The 20,791-nt window shown below is 39.6% G+C and overlaps 1 protein-coding gene and 2 long non-coding RNA genes across 3 annotated transcripts in view; 1 reads left to right on the top strand and 2 right to left on the bottom strand.

Annotated features, from left to right (window-relative positions):
- Nucleotides 1-3,705: 3,705 nt before the first annotated feature.
- On the top strand, nucleotides 3,706-13,920 carry LOC122535330. Its single transcript, XR_006308141.1, has 2 exons — nucleotides 3,706-3,965; nucleotides 12,634-13,920. It is a non-coding gene; the product is annotated as an uncharacterized LOC122535330 (long non-coding RNA).
- LOC122535329 lies at nucleotides 11,208-15,164 on the bottom strand. The gene is made up of 2 exons (XR_006308140.1): nucleotides 14,845-15,164; nucleotides 11,208-11,452 (listed from the first exon to the last, which is right to left on the bottom strand). It is a non-coding gene; the product is annotated as an uncharacterized LOC122535329 (long non-coding RNA).
- An 879-nt stretch (nucleotides 15,165-16,043) lies between these two features.
- Nucleotides 16,044-20,791, bottom strand: part of LOC122535333 (insulin-like receptor) — a gene marked incomplete at its 5' end in the record, with an annotated part of 76,660 nt that continues 71,912 nt past the window's right edge. The window contains 3 exons of the mRNA XM_043666791.1: nucleotides 16,044-18,548; nucleotides 18,648-18,892; nucleotides 19,627-20,122. Coding sequence (XP_043522726.1) covers nucleotides 17,891-18,548; nucleotides 18,648-18,892; nucleotides 19,627-20,122 — 1,399 coding nt within the window. The remainder of the gene's footprint in view (nucleotides 18,549-18,647; nucleotides 18,893-19,626; nucleotides 20,123-20,791) is intronic.

Here is a 20,791-nt window from a genome sequence, read left to right as displayed (position 1 = left end):
CAATCTCGTAAATTTATTACAAGGGCAAATGAAGAGACAGACAAGTGGATATTGTTACAAAATAAGACGTACATATTTACGTTTTTCTTGCCTTATGTAATACACCTCTATACGGGCACCATTAGTTGCACGATGCACATCAAGACGATACTCGATTTCTTTAGACGATCGATGTTTACCTCAGATGTTCTTGATCGTCCACTCATCCCTTCATCGAACACTGTACCTGTCGTCTCCGTAAATTTCTTGTGCCACGCACGAATTGATGGACGTGACGGTGGATCTCTTCCATACTTTGTTCTGAAGTTTCGCCGAGTCTGCAGATCCGACTTGGTTTCAATAAACCATGATACGCACTGTGCCTTCTCTCGAGGTGTAGCCATTTTGTAAGGGGTTCGTTTAACAGTATCTTATTCATCAACAGGGTACCTGAAATGCAATGTGATAGAAACCTTGATAACCACTGAGTACATAGAACAAATCTGACGAAGGTGTCTCATCAATTGCCTTTGTAATAAATTTTTGAAATTGCAAAGAGACTTTATGGACACCCTGTACATTTTTATGCACGTGTCGAACGATTGGTGGAAAATTCGTCAGCGATCCATCGATCGGCCGGTGTCGAATCGATTGTTAACAGGAGAATCGCTGGCGAACGACGACTCGTCACGGCTGCGGGTCTCTGCTACGTTTTAACGGTATATTTCCATCGCGCGAAGATCTGGGTTGCTGGTGCGAGCAAACTATGCACGCCTGTGATTTCGCTTCCGCGCCAGGTCAAGAATCGAGCAAATGAACGACGAACGAGTCCAGAAGGGGCCATTTGTTACAGTGTCTTGGCCCTCGGACTATTTCGTGACTCGTGAAACTATTTAAACGAAACTATTCATACTTTATAAATTAATTTAGAGATCACTTCAACTCCTTAGGTTTCCGTGTCCTCGGAATACAGAGTGTTCCCGAAATTGGCGGCACGAATCGATCATGGGTTTTACATGTGGAAATAAATCGAGAAAAGGAAAAGAGAGATTTTTCCATAATTTTCATAAATTTTCATCAGGTACGTTACATGTACCGAGGCAACGAAACACAAATAGAAAGTCTGTTTTCTTGAAAATGAAACTGAAAGGTGACGATTCATCCACGCGAAGAATTTTCGTTCTGATTTCGTTATTCTTTCAATTGAACAAGTTTCATTCTACGTTCTTTGTTTATTTTTAAAATAAAATAAAATTGACTGTTCTTGTCGTGTTGTAGGATTGACTAAATTCAAGTGCGCATTAGGAATTTTCAATAATGAGTTTCAATAATAATACAAGAGATACAAAAATTCGAGCGTCAGAGAAAAAAGTATTGACACACACCTGCATTTAATGGCGGAATTAGAAAAATTCGAGAAATATCCTTTTGCAAGTTGTCGAATGATATCGCTTGTCTTCAAAACTATTAGAAACATTTTACATTTTGTTCAAATACACGATAGAATCGCAAAAAAAAAAAGAAAGAGAAAATTCTCGTGTGTCAATACCATTTTGATTCTCGAATTTTCATATTGTTATTGATTCGTTATTTTATATTCTCTTCAGAAATACACGATAGAACTCGCAGAAGAAACAAATTCTCGCGTGTCAATGTCTTTTTGAGTCTCGAATTTTTATACTGTTATTAATTCATTATTTTTTATTATTATTAATTTTTATATTGTTATTAATTTCATTATTTTCTATTTACATGCACGATAGATTTGCAAAAGGAAAAAAAAAAATTCCTTCACGTGTCGATATCTCTTCGATTCTCGAATTTTCATGCTATTTATACTATTATACTACGATTATTATTACTATGGTTATTACTATTATAACATTTCCATGTATTAGTGGAAATGAAATTTTATTTTTTTATTTTCTTTTTATATAGAAATATCGCTAAAAAAATACTCAACTGAAACCAATCTCATTAAGTTTAGATTAAAAATTGGGTCAATAACAAAAATTTTTAAGAAAAATATTTTCTATTGTTAAACAAAGTACAGAAACATGAAAATAAACTTGACTATCTGATTCTTTATAGTTTTAGGAAAACTGAAGCTATTTTTTTAACTCTTAAGCTTAGGTTTCTTCCTGGCTGAAAAAAATTAAAAAAAACATAGAATCAATTTTGCACCAGAATTTTTTCACAGTCAGATTTACAAGCTTCGTCGTACCTTAATATTTTGTCCATAAGCAATCTGCTTAGATAAGAGCTCTAATACGTCTTGGCGCACTTTCAAACAGTCTTGAGCAGAAATCAGATGGCATTTGATGGCCACTGTTCTATAACACGAGCATGTAGTTCCACTACTGAGCTAAAAGGAGATTTGTATGCGTCTAGAATTTTTTTTTTTTTCAATATTTCTTTATATTTTTCTTAAAAATTTTGCACCCCACTGTATCTGTCCAGCTTTTCTAATTAGAGATATTTTTCTCGAATTCTTTTCGAAACTCGCGCCGTCACAGAATAGACGCAGATGTGATTGAAATTACAAATGCGTGCTAATACCTTTTCCAATTTACCGTAACCAATTGCTTTAGAGGCCACTTCGTTCTCTATTCAACGTTTCTGTCTCTTTGTTTCTTTTTTCGCCGACCCCGACTACTCGTTTTCCCCCATTGGCACGCAACGCGGCGAAAAGACTCGTCGAGAGTACGGTGACACGCGACTGCCCGGGGAAATAGCCTCGTGTTTTATGGCGTTGAACAACAACGACGATGAAATCAGACACGATGCTATTCGTCGTCGCGCAATCGTCGTCGCGTCGTGCGTGCCGAAGTTAACTTTTACGTAATAATCGAGGAAAGCGTGCTACCACGCCGCGATTGCTTCGTTTGCACGAGGACTAGGGACATCAAGCTAATCCCGCGCCGGTACTTGGATTCGCCAGAGGTCACGCGAAAGTGGACGATCCGAAGGAAGGATTAGCTGCATCAGGTGCAACGTTCCCGTTTCTCTGTAACCGATTTTCAAACGTACGATTTTCATTCGTACTCCTCTCGTGTTACGAGGAGAACGAATTGTTGCATGACAAATCGAATTTATTAATTCGTGTCGAAGAGTCGAAGAAAATTTCCAAAAAATAGAAAAAACTTGCTGAAAAATATTTGTGCACACCGGGGAAATATCAGCCAGCTCTGGAAGGGAAGAAAATTTCCAAAATTTCTAAAAAACTTGCTGAAAAATATTTGTGTACACCAGGGAAATATCAGCTAGCTCTGGAAAGAAAATTTCTAAAAAACTTGCTGAAAAATATTTGTGTACACCAGGGAAATATCAGCCAGCTCTGGAAGGAAAGAAAATTTCCAAAATTTCTAAAGAAATTTGCTGAAAAATATTTATGTACATCAGGAAAATATAAATATCTGCTAGTTCTAAAAAAGTGTTTTCGAACCTTGCTACTGGAAAGTGTACGTCTGTTAATATTTTTGGTACAAGGGTATAAAAAAATTTCCAATGTAAAATAATTATTTCATTATTTGTTGCTGAATCGTAAATTATATTGTAGACATACGCGAATAATATGAGTGTATATATATATTATATATATTAATTATATATAATTATAAATAATAATAATATATATTAAAATTAATATAAACAATATATATTATAATATATATATTAATTTATAATATGTCAGACAGAATTTGTGAAAACAATATATATTGTAGCTCGTATTTCTGTCCGATATATATTATAAATTCATCGTCGTTTCGCAAATTCCTCTGCGTTGCACGAGAGTTCATTGTGTTGCATTCGTGTCAGGTGATCGCCGTTACCACGTTAACGAGGACGATCGATGGTTCGCCTAGCAATTACCAATTCCAGAGACCGTTCCGTGGACACCGAATCGCGAGGAATCGGCAATGCTGCACAGCCGTCGCGTGCCAAGAATTTCGCACGCTGTTACAGTTCTTGCACCTACTGTGTCTGTAAGGAAATTAATCTGAAATAAATCTCTTCCTCTGCTTTAGATTAGTCACGTTCCGTACCTTTGTTCGATACACATCTTTAACATAACCTCATGTGAGTGTCCATAAAGTCTCTTTACAAATTCAAAAATTTATTACGAAGGCAAATGAAGAGACAGATAAGTGGAAATTATTACAAAATGAGACGTATATATTTAAGTTTCTTTCGCCTCGTTTAATACACCTCTATATGGGCACCATTAGTTGCACGAAGCACATCAAGAGACGATACTCGATTTCTTTGTTCGATACACGATATCTTCAACATAACCCCATGTGCGTGTCCATAAAGTCTCTTTACAATTTCAAAAATTTATTACAGAGGCAATTGATGAGACACCTTCGTCAGATTTGTTCTATGTACTCAGTGGTTATCAAGGTTTCTAACACATTGCATTCAGGTACCTTGTTGATGAATAAGATACTGTTAAACGAACCCCTTACAAAATGGCTACACCTCGGGAGAAGGCACAGTGCGTATCATGGTTTATTGAAACCAAGTCGGATCTGCAGACTCGGCGAAACTTCAGAACAAAGTATGGAAGAGATCCACCGTCACGTCCATCAATTCGTGCGTGGCACAAGAAATTTACGGAGACGACAGGTACAGTGTTCGATAAAGGGATGAGTGGACGATCAAGAACATCTGAGGTAAATATCGATCGTCTAAGAAATCGAGTAACGTGCATCTTGATGTGCATCGTGCAACCAATGGTGCCCGTATCGAGGTGTATTACATAAGGCAAAAAGAAAAACTTAAATATATACGTCTCATTTTGTAACAATATCCACTTGTCTGTCTCTTCATTTGCACTTGTAATAAATTTTCGAAATTGTAAAGAGACTTTACGGACATCCTGTACAATAACATTGAAATAATTTCTCTCCGGCATTTCGAACTGAGAAAAAGTCGACGTTTGTCGATCGCTCCCGTGCTTATAGTATAATCCTTCATCCAACACGTGTATGTACATATACGGCCATGTACATACGCGATTCGTCATGTGTCATCAAATTCTTTCGCCCGTCGGACGTCCTATTCAAAGCATTTTTGGGAGCGTCCTGGATTTGCTTGCGAAAAGGTCTCTCGTAAATCTCATTTCTCTCTCTCTCTCTCTCTCTCTCTCTCTCTCGCTAGTTTGTTCACGTAGCCGCGCATTCCGGACAAGTATAAAGGATGACGCGGGAAAACGAAATGGCTGCATGGACTTTCGTGAAAGCGAATCTTTTTTTCGCGGACCGTCTCTGTCTCTCTCTCTCTCTCTCTCTCGTCTCTCCTGTCTCTCGTTCGAGAGAAAGAGCGGAGGCTGCTTCTGCCTCCGGCGACAGAGCAGAAGATGGTATGCGGCAGGTGGCTTTCTGATCGGAGGTTGGTAGACGTCCCGATGAACGCGCGAGCGAGCTTCGAACGAGGACAACGGTTTCCTGGCGTCTCTCTCTCTCTCTCTCTCTCTCTCTCTCTCTCTCTCTGGGAATCGTGTATCGCCTTGTCCTTCCTCTCGATATTCTCGCCATCATCAACCTTTCGATCGAAGAAAAGTTATCAATACCGATAGCGCGCACTTGTGCCATTTTCTTTTTTTTTCTCTCTCTCTCTCTCTCTTCTATCGCCAACTGTCGAATTCTTCGAAAGAAATCTCTTTCTCCCTCTCGCGCGAGATGCGACGTTCTCTTAATTTCTCCGCGACAGTGCGTGGCGTTGAACCTCGTCTCTCTGGCACTGGTGTCAAAATGGCAAAAGAAAAAAAAAAAAAAAAAAAAAGAAGAAAAAAACAATTTCGTTTCCCCGGAGACGGCTGGTTTTTCAGGGGTTAACGACCCCTGAAATTTCGCGATCCTCGAGCGAGCAGGTATGCGAAAAAAGGCAGAGGAGGGTGGTCGAAAGGGGGACGAGGGTTGGAGAGGCGCGAGGAGGACGAGGCTTCTTCTTCCTCCTCTTCCTGCCCACGTACGGGCAACAGAGATAAAATTGGCGACGATTCAGGTGGGAACAGGTAGTAACGGTACCCACTGGCTCTCGGGCCATCTCCTCGGGCATCTAACTTTGAATATCGGATCTTCGAAGCGTTCGATGACGAGCTCTCGATGGGAAATGTCGGCTCTCGCAGGCGCCATTTACGACAGGCGTTCTAACGAGACTCCGTTTAATCTTTTCTAACTACTAACGCCCGATATGTCGACACCGGTGTAATATCTGAGAAAGCCGAACGTCCGATAGATCGACGGTTCTCTCGCTTCTTGTAGCTTTTCGAGTAGCTTGACTCTTTATTTGATTTCATTAACTTTGAAAATACAGGAACTGCAATAATTTATAATGGAAACATGTAAAATTAAACTTCGCCTGGCGATTTACATCCGTCCTATAGAAGGTTAAAACCTCTTGCGCTGGAACGACGTGCCACGCAACGTCGAGAATTTTCTGTTCCAAAATTGTGATATTTCCTCAGTGTTGAGTATTATTTTAAGTAAAACAAAATTGGCAGAACAAATGATAAATTTACTACTTTTCAATATATTTCTATCCGATATAGCGATATCGTACCGACGAGTTCAGTAAGAAAGCGACGAATTAATTGTAGACGGTTTTGGTCACTCGTTATGGTCCGCAATCGGTTGCCAGCGCACGTCGAGAATTTTTTGCACCAAAAATTGTAATATTCTCTCAGTGTTAAGTATATTTTAAGTAAAACAAAATAGGCGAAACAAATGATAAATTTATTACTTCTCGATAATTTCTATCCAGTGATATCGACGTGTTCAAAAAAGAAAGCGACGAATTATTGCGTGCTCGTTTGGTCACTCGTTATGGTCCGCAATTAGTTAGCCAGCTGTTAAATCAAATCCGTGCTTAAATCGATCGCGTTTCTTATACTAATACTCCAACGCGCCATTGAAGAAGTAATTTTGCTGTTCCTAGATTTTTTTGAGATTACCAGAACACACCCAGAAGCGAATGCGAATCATATTCATTTGTTTGTTTGTCGTTCGTCAAACGATCTCGAAACGTTTGTCAAGAAACTTCTCACAATCTGTTTCCCGTATCACAGGACATTTGTTTTATATCAGTATTTAAATAGGTAAATAAGAAAAAAAAAATATTTGAAACAAATATAAGCGCAAACCACATTGATTTGTTTGTTGTTCATCAAACAGTTCCAGAATTGTACTCGTGTATTTTCTTATAAACTTCTCGTGACCTGTTAATTTATCTCTTTTTCTTTATCACAGGACATTTGTCTGCCAATATTGAAATAGATAAGTAAAAAAAAAAAAAAAAAAAATACTTGAAAAAAAAAAAAAAAAAAAAAAAAAAAAAAATACTTGAAACAAATAGCCGCGAGACAATTTTTACAATAACCATATTGATTTGTTTGTTGTTCATCAAACAATTTCAAAATATATGCGAAAAAATTGATACTCGCGTGTTTTCTCGTTAATTTATTTCTTTTCCTATTCGTCGCAAGACACGTGTCCATGATATTTAGATAGATAAATAGAAAAAGAAAAAGATTGGCGAAAACCAAACGACATCGAGCAACCAGTTAATCAGATGCATATGACCGAATATGTTTGTCGGATCGGTCGTCACCTTGTACCAGTGCACTTTTCAGTGTTCCGAAGTCCGGCAAGTGACCGGTACTGTATATGCCCCGTTTAAGCTTATCCTTTCTAACACATTTTGGTCACACAGGTGGTCACGTAAAAAGACGATCGCCAATTATTTAAATTTAGTAATTATACTCAGTAAATACTTTGCTGACGAGATGTGTTAAAATGACGAAAGCATGTAAGAGATATTGTGTAAAAATTTACGTAAAATCCATTGCAATTATTATTATAAAAGTTGAATAATATTATTTTAACACTGTAACAATCCATCAGTATTTCAATTGCTTTCGTTCTTTTTTTTTTTTTTTTTTTTGTTTAAAAGGTACGAGTGTTCCTGAAATTAATATTAATTTGAACATTTTTATTTTATTTAAATTATTTTAACTCGAATTATAGTGATTTCTGTTTTTGTTTAAAAAGTACGAGTGTTCCTAAAATTAATATTAATTCGAACACTTTTATTTTAACTATTTTTTTAACTTTTATTTTAATTATTTTAACTCGAATTATGGTGATTTGCATAGAGCGGACCAAAAATCACTTTTTACTAAAGCAAATTTGTAATTTCTTTTATTATACATGGCGGTCAACATTCGAGAGAAATAATTTTTACAAAACACAACAAGAATATCATCTTTGATTTAACTTAAAATTAATTTTTTTTTTGTTACATTTTGATGTCTTATTCAAAAAAAAAAAAAAAAAAAAATAGGTGGTAAGAAACTTTTGGTCCACTCTGTAGAATATTCTGACTCGTTCTAAGGTGAATAGATATTTTCATTAATGTCCAAATAAACGTCTGCTGCGAAAGTGTTAAATTCCTCGTAAATGCTCGTACTCCAAAGAATTCAACGTGCGACATGGGTTTCTTCGATACCACGAGAGCGGTCGCGATTCTCGATTGGTATAAAAATCGTTCGGAGGGTGGTCGCGATTGGAATTCGTGTTGCCTGATCGGCGGCGCCTCGCCATCGGTAAAATCGTCATCGTGGAATAAGAGGATCGCAAAGGTCGCGACGAATCCGAGTCGTGACGCGAGAAGGCAACGTTCTTGAAACGTGGAATCGAGGTCAGGCTCTCTCGGTGAACGGTGCTGCAAATGCATACGCGTGTGCAGCGTGCACACATGCACACACAGTGCGGAGAGTACACGATGATGCCGGTGCAAGATGCAAAACGAGGAACGAAATCGGGATATACCTGTTTGCGCCGGTTCGTGGGGGCCGACGATTCCCAAGAATCCCGCCGTCGAAGACACCGCCATATTTGGCTCTCTAAGTCGTCGCTCGGACACTCATTCGTCTCGCTGGGAACTGAAAACCGATGGGAGAGGTTCCCAAAAAGAACCGGGCCATGTATCTCTCTCTGGGAACATTGCTGGAATTTTTCCTTTTTATTCGAAACAATTTTGTCACCGTCCCGTTTCTGTCGCCTATTAAAGCGTCGAACGATATTTTTTGACAAAACTGTCGTCGTCTTTGAAACCTAAAAGCGAGAAGCATTTCGTTTCCTTCGAGAAGACAGTGTTTCGTTCAAAATTTAGTCACCAGTTTCTTGACCTATTCAAGCGTCGAGTAATACCATTTTTAGTAATACCATTCTTGACAAAACTTTGGTCTTTGGAAGGTGAAAAAGTGGAATAGAAAAGTTGAAGTATTTTGTTTCCTTCGCCAAGAAAGTGTTTTGTTGAACATTTAGTCACCATGTCGTTTCTTGACCTACTGAAGCGTCGAATGATACTATTTTTACCATTTTTAACAAAATTTTGAGCTCTGAAAAAGCGAGAGGAATAGAAAATTTTCAAGCATTTCGTTTCCTTCGGGAAGAAAATGTTTTGTTCAAAATTTAGTCACCAGTTTCTTGACCTATTCAAGCGTCGAGTAATACCATTTTTACCATTTTTGACAAAACCTTGATTTTTGGAAGGTGAAAAAGTGGAATAGAAAAGTTGAAGCATTTTGTTTCCTTCGGCAAGAAAGTGTTTTGTTGAACATTTAGTCACCATGTCGTTTCTTGACCTACTGAAGCGTCAAATGATACTATTTTTACCATTTTTAACAAAATTTTGGGCTCTGAAAAAGCGAGAGGAATAGAAAATTTTCAAGCTTTTCGTTTCCTTCGGGAAGAAAATGTTTTGTTCAAAATTTAGTCACCAGTTTCTTGACCTATTCAAGCGTCGAGTAATACCATTTTTACCATTCTTGACAAAACTTTGGTCTTTGGAAGGTGAAAAAGTGGAATAGAAAAGTTGAAGTATTTTGTTTCCTTCGGCAAGAAAGTGTTTTGTTGAACATTTAGTCACCATGTCGTTTCTTGACCCACTGAAGCGTCGAATGATACTATTTTTACCATTTTTAACAAAATTTTGGGCTTTGAAAAAGCGAGAGGAATAGAAAATTTCAAGCATTTTCAAAGTTTTCTTCAGGAAGAAAGTGTTTTGTTCAAAATTTAGTTACCAGTTTCTTGACTATTCAAGCGTCAAGTAATACCATTTTTACCATTTTTGACAAAACTTTGGTCTTTGGAAGGTGAAAAAGAGGAACAGAAAAGTTGAAGCATTTTGTTTCCTTCGGGAAGATAGTGTTTTGTTCAAAATTTAGTCATCGTGTCGTTTCTTGACCTACTAAAGTGTCGAATAATACCATTTTTACCATTTTTAACAAAATTTTGGTCTTTGAAAAAGCGAGAGGAATAGAAAATTTTCAAGCATTTCGTTTCCTTCGGGAAGAAAATGTTTCGTTCAAAATTTAGTCACTAGTTTCTTGACCTATTCAAGCGTCGAGTAATACCATTTTTACCATTCTTGACAAAACTTTGATCTTTGAAACGTGAAAAAGCGAGAGGAACAGAAAAGTTCGAGCATTTTGTTTCCTTCCAGAAAAAAATGTTTTGCTAAAAATTTAATCACCATGATTTCTTAATGTGCCGAATGACAATTACCATTTTTAACAAAACTTTGGTCTCTGAAACTTGAGAAAGCAAGAAATGTAGAAAAGTCCAAGAACTGTTTTCTTCGGGAAAAAAAAGTGTTTTGTTCAAAATTTAGTCATCGTGTCGTTTCTTGATCTATTAAAGCGTCGAATAATGCCATTTTTACCATTTTTAACAAAATTTTGGTCTTTGAAACTTGGAAGCGAGAGGAATAGAAAATTTTCAAACATTTCGTTTTCATCGGGAAGAAAGTGTTTTGTTCAAAAATTTAGTCACCATGTCGTTTCTTGACCTATTAAACCATCGAACAATATCATTGCCATTTTACCATTTTCAAACTTTAGTTTTTGAAAGTTGGAAATAGGAGGAGTGAAATCCAAGCATTTCTTGTTTCCTTCAGAAAGTCATGTTTTGATAAAAATCTTAACGTATTATTACCATTTTTTAAATAAAACTTTGGTATTTGGAACCTGGAAGCGAAAGAAATAGAAAAGTCTAATCATTTTGTTTCCTCTCGGGAGGAAGTGTTTTGTTAAAAATTCATAGTCTACACCGTAATAACAATAGGTCATTTTTTGACCATTATCGAACAACGTTTACCATTTTCTGACAAAGCTCTGGCACGCGAAGCGGGAGGAAAGCAGAAAAGTCCAAGCGTTTAGTTTTCCTTCACAAAAAAGTGTTTTTTTTTTTTTATTAAAAAACTCGTATTTGGTAAATAAAATTCTGTCTCCATTTTGGGTATAGCGTAACGTATGATCGTAATAGTAAATTACATTTAACGGGATAGATTCGCCTAGACAGCGTTCATCGACGAACAGGGAAAAGCTTCCGTCGGCCATATTTTCGTTTATTTATTTCCTTCTCCTTTCTTCTTCTTCTTCTTCTTCTTTTTCTTCTTCTTCTTCCTTTTTGTTTTTACAACGTCGAGCGTTACAATTACAATTATTACGGCGATTTATTAGCAAAAACAAAAAAAAAACAAAAAAAAAAAGAAACATTCTCTCGTCTTTCTACCTTGCATTCGATGTCGGAGGATAACGAGACTCGGTTGCGAACAGTCGTGCGTTTTTCTTCTTCTTATCTGGCTCTTGTTCTCCGCGCTCTGGCGTGGCGCGTCGAAACGGATCGATTTTCTGAAAAATCGGGTCGAAAATCGTAGATACCTGCGTCGATGCGTTGCACAGGGTGTTTCTCGCGACAAGGACGGGAAGGGGGGAGGGGGGAGGGGGAGAGAGAAGGGGGAGTCACTTTCTTTTCGTCGCAGCGAGAACGACAGTGAAAGCACGTTGTCGAACGTGCATTTACTCCCGGCAGTTGCGGTGAAAAAATAAAAAAAAAAAAAATAAAAGAAATAAAAAAAAATAAAAAAATGCCGAATACAAACGGCGTTCTCCGCTTTCAAATCCGTGCGACGAGAGAGGAGGAGAGCTGCCATATTTCAATACGTGCTCGTTCTCTGCGCGTACGTACGTGAAAAAAAAAAAAATATATATACATCCAAATCACAAGTTCTCGAGGCTTGCTCGAGTGTCCTTGAATGCCCGGAACTGATCTCGAAAGCCTTGAACGTCTTGAGAATTTTGGCTCAGTGTCTTTGCAAGCGTCCGGCACCTTCCAACGTTTCCAAGACTCGAGTTCTCTCGGCTTTTGAATCGTGTTCCGTGGATCTCCGCCGTGTCTTTTCACGCACGTTGGTGAAAAGATCAAGCTGATGATGGCGCAAAAAATCGGCGACGGGTTACGAAACGATCACACGAGGCTGTGATCCGAGTGAATTCCAGTAACCAGTTCTCGCAGCTGATTGCACGCTCCCGAAAAAGGAATTTTCTCGGCGAGGACTCGCCGGAAATGGCGTCGCTCGCGACGTAATTACAGACGGCGGCGCGCGTGCCGATTAACCCCGCGATCACGCTATTCGTCTTTCATTTCACTCGCTGTCAGTCGTAATTTTTTTTTTCTCTCTCTCTAGTGTTCTATCATTATTATTATTATTATTAATATTATTAATATTATTATTATTATTATATTATGTTCTACGGCAGTTCACATGTTTCCATCGCGCGATTGTTTATTTTTTTTTTTCCAGAAGATGCGGAAGATCGGTAAAAAATCGGCAGGTGTGACGGGTCGCGAGATGGTAGCGTAAACGAGAAAATTCCCTTTGACTTCTCGCCGTTGGCAGAACAGGCTGGGGAACGTGAAAGCGGAAAATGACGGATAATCGTTCGAGTATTGACAATCGATGTATTGGACGAAAGGTAAAAAAAGGCCGGTGATGAAAGCATCTTTGTATCCGCGCATCGCCACGTTTTATTGACAAATAAATACGACAATAATATATATATATGTGTGTGTGTGTGTATTATATGTACAAAAAAGAAATAAATAATAGGAAAAAGAACCGCCCGTTTGTTAATGCGAACAAACTGAACTGAACGTCGATCGAGATTGCCACACCGGATCAAGAAAAAAAAAAAAAAAAACGATAAACATGCTTGCGTCCGTATTGATCGTCATCAATTTTCCTTTGTCTCTTTTTTTCTTCCTCTCGCGTGGTATAGCACTGGTAGCACGGTAATTCCAACCAAAGTCGGATTAACGACGTGTATCGTTCGACATTTCTTTCTTTTCTTTCTTCGCTCCTGTGCAAAATAGTCGAAATAAACGAGAAACATCGCTGCAAGATCAGATCCACCGATGTAAAAATTAGTGGTTTCTCCGAGGAAGCCGGTCAATAATATTTCCTTCTTCCTTTTTTCTTTTTTTTTTTTTTTCGTTTAGAAGCGCGCGCAAATGTCTCCGCGAACACAAATAGGGAGAAGAAAAAGAGACTTAAATTCAATTTCGTTGGACAATGAAAGCAAGAATGGCAGAACGAGCCAACGTTACGAGACGAAAATGATAGAGAAAACAGAAAAAAAGAAAGAGAGACTATTATTTTTTTGGAAGAAAAAGTTGTCGAATTGCCTCTCCCCCCTTTTGTGCATTACGAACAATTTCTGAGAATGGTTCTTTTTTTCTTTTTTGACTGATTTCGCGTCAACTACAAAATCAGAGACAGAGAGCTTGAGCAATCTAATATTGAGCAGTCGCGCGAGGAGTCTTTCGGACATTAGGAGCTAAAGAGGCAGTTTCGTGCGCGAGATTATATGGTAGAAACGAAAGAAAAAAAAGAAAAGACCGCGAGAATAAGGACAATAATAATTAAAAAGAAAAAAGAAAAAAACTGTGGAAGGTGTTGAAATTTCTGTCGAATGGCGTTATCTCTACCTAAAACTCTAAAGTAAACGTCGTTAGGAAAATCTTAGGTTACTCGTGTTTCGTATACAGGCTAATCGTGCGTGCAAATTGCAGTATCAAGGATAAAGAAACAAAAANAAAAAAAAAATAAAAAAAAAAAGCAAAAAGAAAAAAGAAAACAGAGGACACAGTATAGGAACAAGAGGGCAGCATCGTTGCTTAAATTAAAGTTTGCTGTCACGTTTCCATCAAAAATTAAGCCGCGTTGTCGTAAATCGAACAACAAACAAACAAACACAAAGGCAAAAGAACTGAAGAAATACAAACGTTGAGGTGAACGTTAAAAATGTGTATGTGTGTGTGTGTATATATATATATATATGAGAGAGAGGGAGAGAAAAAGGACAAAATCATTTTCCGGAAATGAGAAACACTACGCGTGTTACTTTTTAAAAACGGCGTTCATCTTGGGAATAATTGGCGAGGCGTGAATGAACGCGAAAATCGGGAAACACCCGACGGAGGAATTTCACCCTCAAACAGAGATCCAAACATCTGTCGACGAATTTTCAAGCGCGACGTTTCAAACGTTCTCAGGCGGGAATTTCTTTTCTTTCGAATTATCGTCGTTCTTATCGCGGAATTATTATCGCGTTCTCGCAAGCGGCGAACGTGAAATCACATGCGTCTTGTACTTCGTGGCTTGGTGATCGATACGGAGGTGGATGGGGAGGGAGCGGCTTTTATCGCCCCGTTGAAAATTCCCTGTCTCGCTGCGATCGCTAAGTATGAACCAACACGCACTCGTTTCGCAGTTCGCGGTCGTCGTCTCTTCACAGCACACACACACACATACACACACACGCACAGACGCACACGAGTTACTCTAGTTTTCGTCTTTGAACATGTACAGGCACACGCAGTCGCAGTCATTCTTGTAACATTCTTGTAAACTAAACGCGTTTTACCACTGTATAATACCAGATTCTTCGTCCTTAATATACATATATATTTCATATATATTACACGGTCTCAAAACTATATAGGCCTAAGAAACTTCTTTTCTTCTTCTTCTTCTTCTTCTTCTTCTTCTGCTTCTTCTTTCTTCTTCTTCTTCTTCGTTAGAGCCACGAGTCGTTATCCGCGGTGATATAAAGAGAACTCGTTTTCATTTGGTAGGAAACATTTCTTGGTTAAATCTTACAACGCCGTGTATGCGTGCGAGGACCAACGCCCCACCTACGCGCACGGTCTAAGCGTTAACTGTTTACTTCGAGTTTAAACTAAATACTTTAGAATACGAGCGAGGCTTCACAATATTGTTTCACAATACAACCACCCAACCGCGTTTTCGCGCGAGTCGTCTCTCTCTCTCTCTCTCTCTTTTTTTCTCTCGACCGAGAGAGTCTCGATCTTCGCGGAACAACGTCGAGAGCAAACGCGTTGCACGAGAAAAGCTTCTTTCGTTCTTTCGTTTCTTCCTAGCCAACCTCGTCGAACGCGACCGAGTCAAAAGTCGCCGACGCGAGGCGAAAAGGCGGCAGCTGGCTCGATCGGATAAATCGAGGTGGGAGGAGATCGAGCCGATTCTTTTTTCCGAAGCGAGAAACCGATCTCGATCCAACTCGTCTCGATCCAAGCTCTCTGGAGTTGCATTTTTCTTTGTACGGTTCTCGTTGCTTCGACTTGCCGCGCGCGCAATGGACAACGCGCGGAACAAATGCGTTACGTACAGAGTAGGCTGTTCGACACGTTGGGTCCACACTCACATTGGGATTGACAACAAGCGGTCAGAGATTCTGACGGGAGGCCGTAACGAAGCGTCGAATGATAATCGAATTCCACAGAGTCCTATCTCTCTCTCTCTTTTGTCGATTTTTTTTTCCGCTTCCTACGCTCGCGGTCGGGCCTCTCGATCGACACTCGTTCGGCTTCCGCTTCCGTTCGTGCCCCCCGGGGACGCAAGGGTTCAGCAGCTGCGCGAGAAAGGAACAAAGTAACGAGCGACAGTGAGAGTAGTAGTAGTAGTAGTAGTAGTAGTAGTAGTGTCTCGAGGAAGATTCAAGGTGAAAACCTATGCTCTCGCAGCGGATGCGTTTCGGGGAAGAGCAGCAAAAAACGTGAGGAAAAAAACGAAAAGAAAACGAAGAGGGGGGAGGGGGGTGGGGTGGGGAGGAAACGTGTAACACGTGTATACGTACATTATATGGAACTTCTACCATTTGTTTTTGTTTTTTTTTTTTTTCCATTTTCTTTTCGGCTCGATTAAACGTTAAAACCTTACTTCAGCGAATATGGATGTAATAAACGGGATTAGCTAATCAGTCTTATGTTAGAGGCTCGTTAACGTCTAAATTCAAACTGCGTTACCGCGTCGCTCGCGGTGAAAACATCCATTTCCTTTGGTTCGCTCGAACGCTCCTCTACACGCTTCTCCGGCGTTAGCTCGGATGATTCTCTTTCTTCACGTCGGTCGCGTTTTTTTTTTTTTTCTTTTTCTTTCGTCGTTCGACCTCGGCTCTCTCACCCCGAGCTTAAAACAGTCTACGTTCTCTCGTCCAACTGGAAGGAAGCACCTTCCGAAATCTGTTTTTCCTTCAAGCTCCGACGTAGGGGGGGAGGGGGGCGGAGAGGCGGAGTGAAACTTTTCGTCCGTTGTTCGTCGTCCATTCTTCCTCTCCCTCTTCCTCCCCCTTTTTTCCTCGACACGCTCGCGTTAGCACCAATCGAGAGAACAGTCGGTGGCGAACGCAGGCCGCCAGATTGATTCTTCTATTGCACGATTTCGAAGGAAGATTCTCCCGTTTTACAGAATTTCCACGAACGAACGAGTCGAGCCGCGGTTTCTCGCAGCCCTGCCGCAGGGGGGTGGGAACGGGATTAAATCGCCAGTGATAAATATACGTGAGAAGTATATTATATAGTCTCCCGCCTGTCTTTCAACTTGGACTTGTCCTTCGACAAGTAGTCGATTCTTCGCTCGGTACGAGACAGGTTTTTCACATATATTTCCTCTCTGACGATCCAACCCCCGGCGACGACAACGACAAATTCGAAGAAAGCGGCAATTAAATCGGCGGCAACTCGCACGCTCGGTGTCCCCTTGTAAAATATAAAACCGCAAGCCGTAACCGATCGGCTGACACGCTCGCCTGATTAATTGCCACTTTTGTTTCGCGAACGGAAGGTCGTCGAGAGGGAGCCTCCTGCCTCCTCTCCCGCCTAACGAATTACTTTCGGAACGACGGAAAGCGCGTACGTGTACGACAGGCATAGGCAGACATGTTTGTGTATACAAATATACTCGGATCGCGGGTTCATTTGGACGCTTGGCCAGTAGAGGGACGCTAGTTTCGCTTCTCGTCGCTTTACGTGACATCGTCAGATTCGTCCCATGTTCTCGTGACATGGTTCTGTCTCTCTTTCTTTCTTTCTTTTTTTTTTTCTTTTTTTTTTCGGCGTGTGAAAAGGCAGTGTCTGCTGTAACAAGCGGATGCGCGCGAATTAAAAAAACCGTTGTTTTACACGTAGTACATATATATATATATATATGTTTGTGTGTATGTATACATCTTACAAACGTAATATAGTAGGACTACTTAGAGAGACGATCGCGTTTTCTACAAAAATAATAATAATAATATAATAATAATATAATAATAATAATAATAATAATTCGTCAACGTCGTCGGAGAGACAACATCGAAACCCGAAGTCTAGAGACTTAAAAAAATGCAACTTACGACTTGGAATCCGCCGTTTCTAAAACCCCGGCAGCCGGGACGAGGGCGGGCGCGTACGCGCAGGGAACTAGTCCGACTGTTCGCCGATTCCCCTACAGACACTGCCCATTTCGAACGTTCGTTCGATCGCGGAATATTCCTGGACATTCGCGTCGGATCTTCTCGAGTGATTCTCCACTGAGCGCGTGACGCTTCTTCTTCTTCATCTTCTTCTTCTTCTTCTTGGCAGCTACTTGGCAGACGTTCAAGCACCGACACCAGCGGCCAGTGCACGCGATCGTCGATCGCGTCGAGCGAGTCGAGTCGCACTACCGACGTCGCGACGCTTCGCCAACGACGCAGAGTGCGATCGCGTTAACACTACGTGGCCGTGCTGCCTATGTAGCCGTTGTTCAAGGCCTCCGGTTTGTTCACGTACTCGACCGGCGACAGCGGCTCCTTCCTCTCCACGCCGTTGTCCATATCGATCGCGTCCATCGACGAGAAGTCCACCCGCAGCGGCACCGTCTCCCTCTTCTCCGCGGCCAACAGTATCTCCGGGCTACCGTTCTCGTAGTCCGGATTGATCAGCTTCGAGGAGTTGGGGCTGCTGAGGAAGCTCCGTTTGCCGCTGTGGTTCTTCGGGCTGGCCGATCTGTTGCTGATCGACAGCTGGCTCAGGTTGCTCCGTGAGACGCTCTTCGCGTTTATGAACGGCGAGCTCTTCACGGACCTGAGGCTGTCCTCGACGAACGGCAGGTTGAGCGCGTCCTTGCCGGAGGCGATCGAGTCCGCCGAGACGCCGTCGAAGTCGTCGAAGCCGGCCTTCAACGGGACGTTCGACGAGTTCATGTCGTGGCAGTTGGCGGTCGTTTTCGAGTTCTCGCCGTACGAGTCCATGCAGAAACGTGGGCTGAAACTGTTCTTGATACTGGGCTCGAAGCTCGCGAAGTCGCCAAAGTCCTGCCTCAACGGCGAGTCCTCCTCACCCTCTGCCTCCTCCTCTTGCAGATCTTGCAGCGTGGTCAGTTCTAGATGCCTGTGAGACACACGTGGAACAGAATTTTAAATCTCTAGGGTTCGCCAGTCGGGAACGACGACCGATTGAAACTTTGTCGATGCGCCCGGCTTTACTTACTGATTTATCTGCGGCGAGTTGGATCGATTTTGGTTCCTCGCCTCGACGCCCTCTGCACTGTGATAGAAGCTGACCTCCTGGAAGCGTTTCGAGTCGATATGCTTCAGCAACATGGTCACGATGTCCATGAACGTTGGCCTTCTCGTCACCTTGTGCTTCCACGTCCGCTTCATCAGATCGTACAGCATCTCCGGACAGTTTTCCGGCCGTTCCATCACTCCTCCCTCGATCACGTATCGCAGAACCTGCGGAAATTCACGTCAAGAGAGTCAGTGCCGGTCATATCCGGCAACCGGTATCGTGTAATATATACATTACATAATAATGTAGCGTTACTTATAAAATTACTTGAGTATATACTTATAAAAAGTATATCGCTTATAAAATTACTCGAGTATATACTTAGAAAAAGTATATCGCTTATAAAATTGCTCAAGTATATACTTAGAAAAAGTATATCGCTTATAAAATTGCTCAAGTATATACTTACAAAAGGTATATCGCTTATAAAATTGCTCAAGTATATACTTACAAAAAGTATATCGCTTATAAAATTATTTAAGTATACACTTACAAAAAGTATATCGCTTATAAAATTACTTAAGTATACACTTACAAAAAGTATATCGCTTGTAAAATTACTTGAGTATATACTTACAAAAAGTATATTACTTATAAAATATACATTATAAAATATAAAAATACTTGTATACATTATATATAATGTATTATATTTTATATTTTATAAATATCAAGTATAATAATATATAAAACACAGTAAAGAATATTACTATAAAATTACTGAACTATACTATCGTTTAAATTTAATTTTCAATAAATAAGTAAAAATTTATCACTCAATTTGAATTATCATTTTGTCTCGAAAATGGTTTTACTAGGGGTAAATTAGCAATGAAAATGAGAGGAGGCCGTTTCTGGACGTTTCTTGTACGTATACTCATGTACAATTACAACGCACCTGCTCGTTCGATAGACCCTGATAAGGCTGCGACGCGAAAGTCACCATTTCCCACAGCACAACACCGTAGCTCCACACGTCCGAGTAACTGCTGAAAACACCGTCCTTCAAACTCTCCGGCGCCATCCACCTGACAGGTAGCAAGCCCTTGCTTCCCTTTCGATAGTAGTCCCTCTCGTAGATGTCCCTGGTCATTCCGAAGTCTCCCACCTTCACCGTTAAATCCTCGGCGACCATGCAGTTGCGAGCGGCCAGGTCCCTGTGCACGAATTTCTTCGTGGACAGGTACGCCATACCGTCGGCGATCTCGATCGCCATCTGAAGTATCCTGTCCAATTTCGGCGTCACGCTGGTCATGTTCTCGCACGTGTCCGGCCTGTGACTCCTCAGATATCTCTTCAAGTCGCCGTTCACCATCAGCTCCATGATGACTAACGTTGGCTGGCCACGTGTCACCACGCCGAGTAGCTTCACCACGTGATGAGCGTCGAAACCCCTTATATAAATCGATTATAAAAAATTTTTATTTTCAGACATCAATTTGAAAGAGGATTTGATAGTAAATTTAATTGAATAGAGTATTAATCGGTGTACAAATTGCCCGTCAATTTCTGACAGGAATAAGTCGTAACGTGTAGAGTGAAAGTACTGGGAAGTGTTTTTAGACAAAATTTTAGTTTATATAAAATTATTAATTTACATTAAATGTATATATAATTTCAATTTAATATAATTTAATAAAGTTTTATAAAATATAAGATATAAAATTATTATTTTAGTAAAAATTTAGAATTAATAAAATTAGTTTATATAAAATTATTTATTTACATTAAATACAATTAAATTCAATTAAAAACTTAATTTTATATATATATGTATATATAATTTTAATTTAATATAATTTAATAAAGTTTTATACTAAAAATATAAAATATAAAATTATTTTAGTAAAAATTTAGAATTAATAAAATTAGTTTATATAAAATTATTTTTTACATTAAATAGAATTAAATTCAATTAAAAATTTAATTATATATATATATAATTTTAATTTAATATAATTTAATAAAGTTTTATATTAAAAATATAAAATATAAAATTATTTTAGTAACAATTTAGAATTAATAAAATTAGTTTATATAAAATTATTTATTTACATTAAATA

Source organism: Frieseomelitta varia, unplaced genomic scaffold (genome assembly GCF_011392965.1).
Source record: "Frieseomelitta varia isolate USP_RPSP 00005682 unplaced genomic scaffold, Fvar_1.2 scaffold_699, whole genome shotgun sequence".
Classification (NCBI taxonomy): Eukaryota; Metazoa; Arthropoda; class Insecta; order Hymenoptera; family Apidae; genus Frieseomelitta; species Frieseomelitta varia.
The sequence above is the reverse complement of the archived record's forward strand: the minus strand, read 5'-3'. Positions and strand labels throughout refer to the sequence as shown.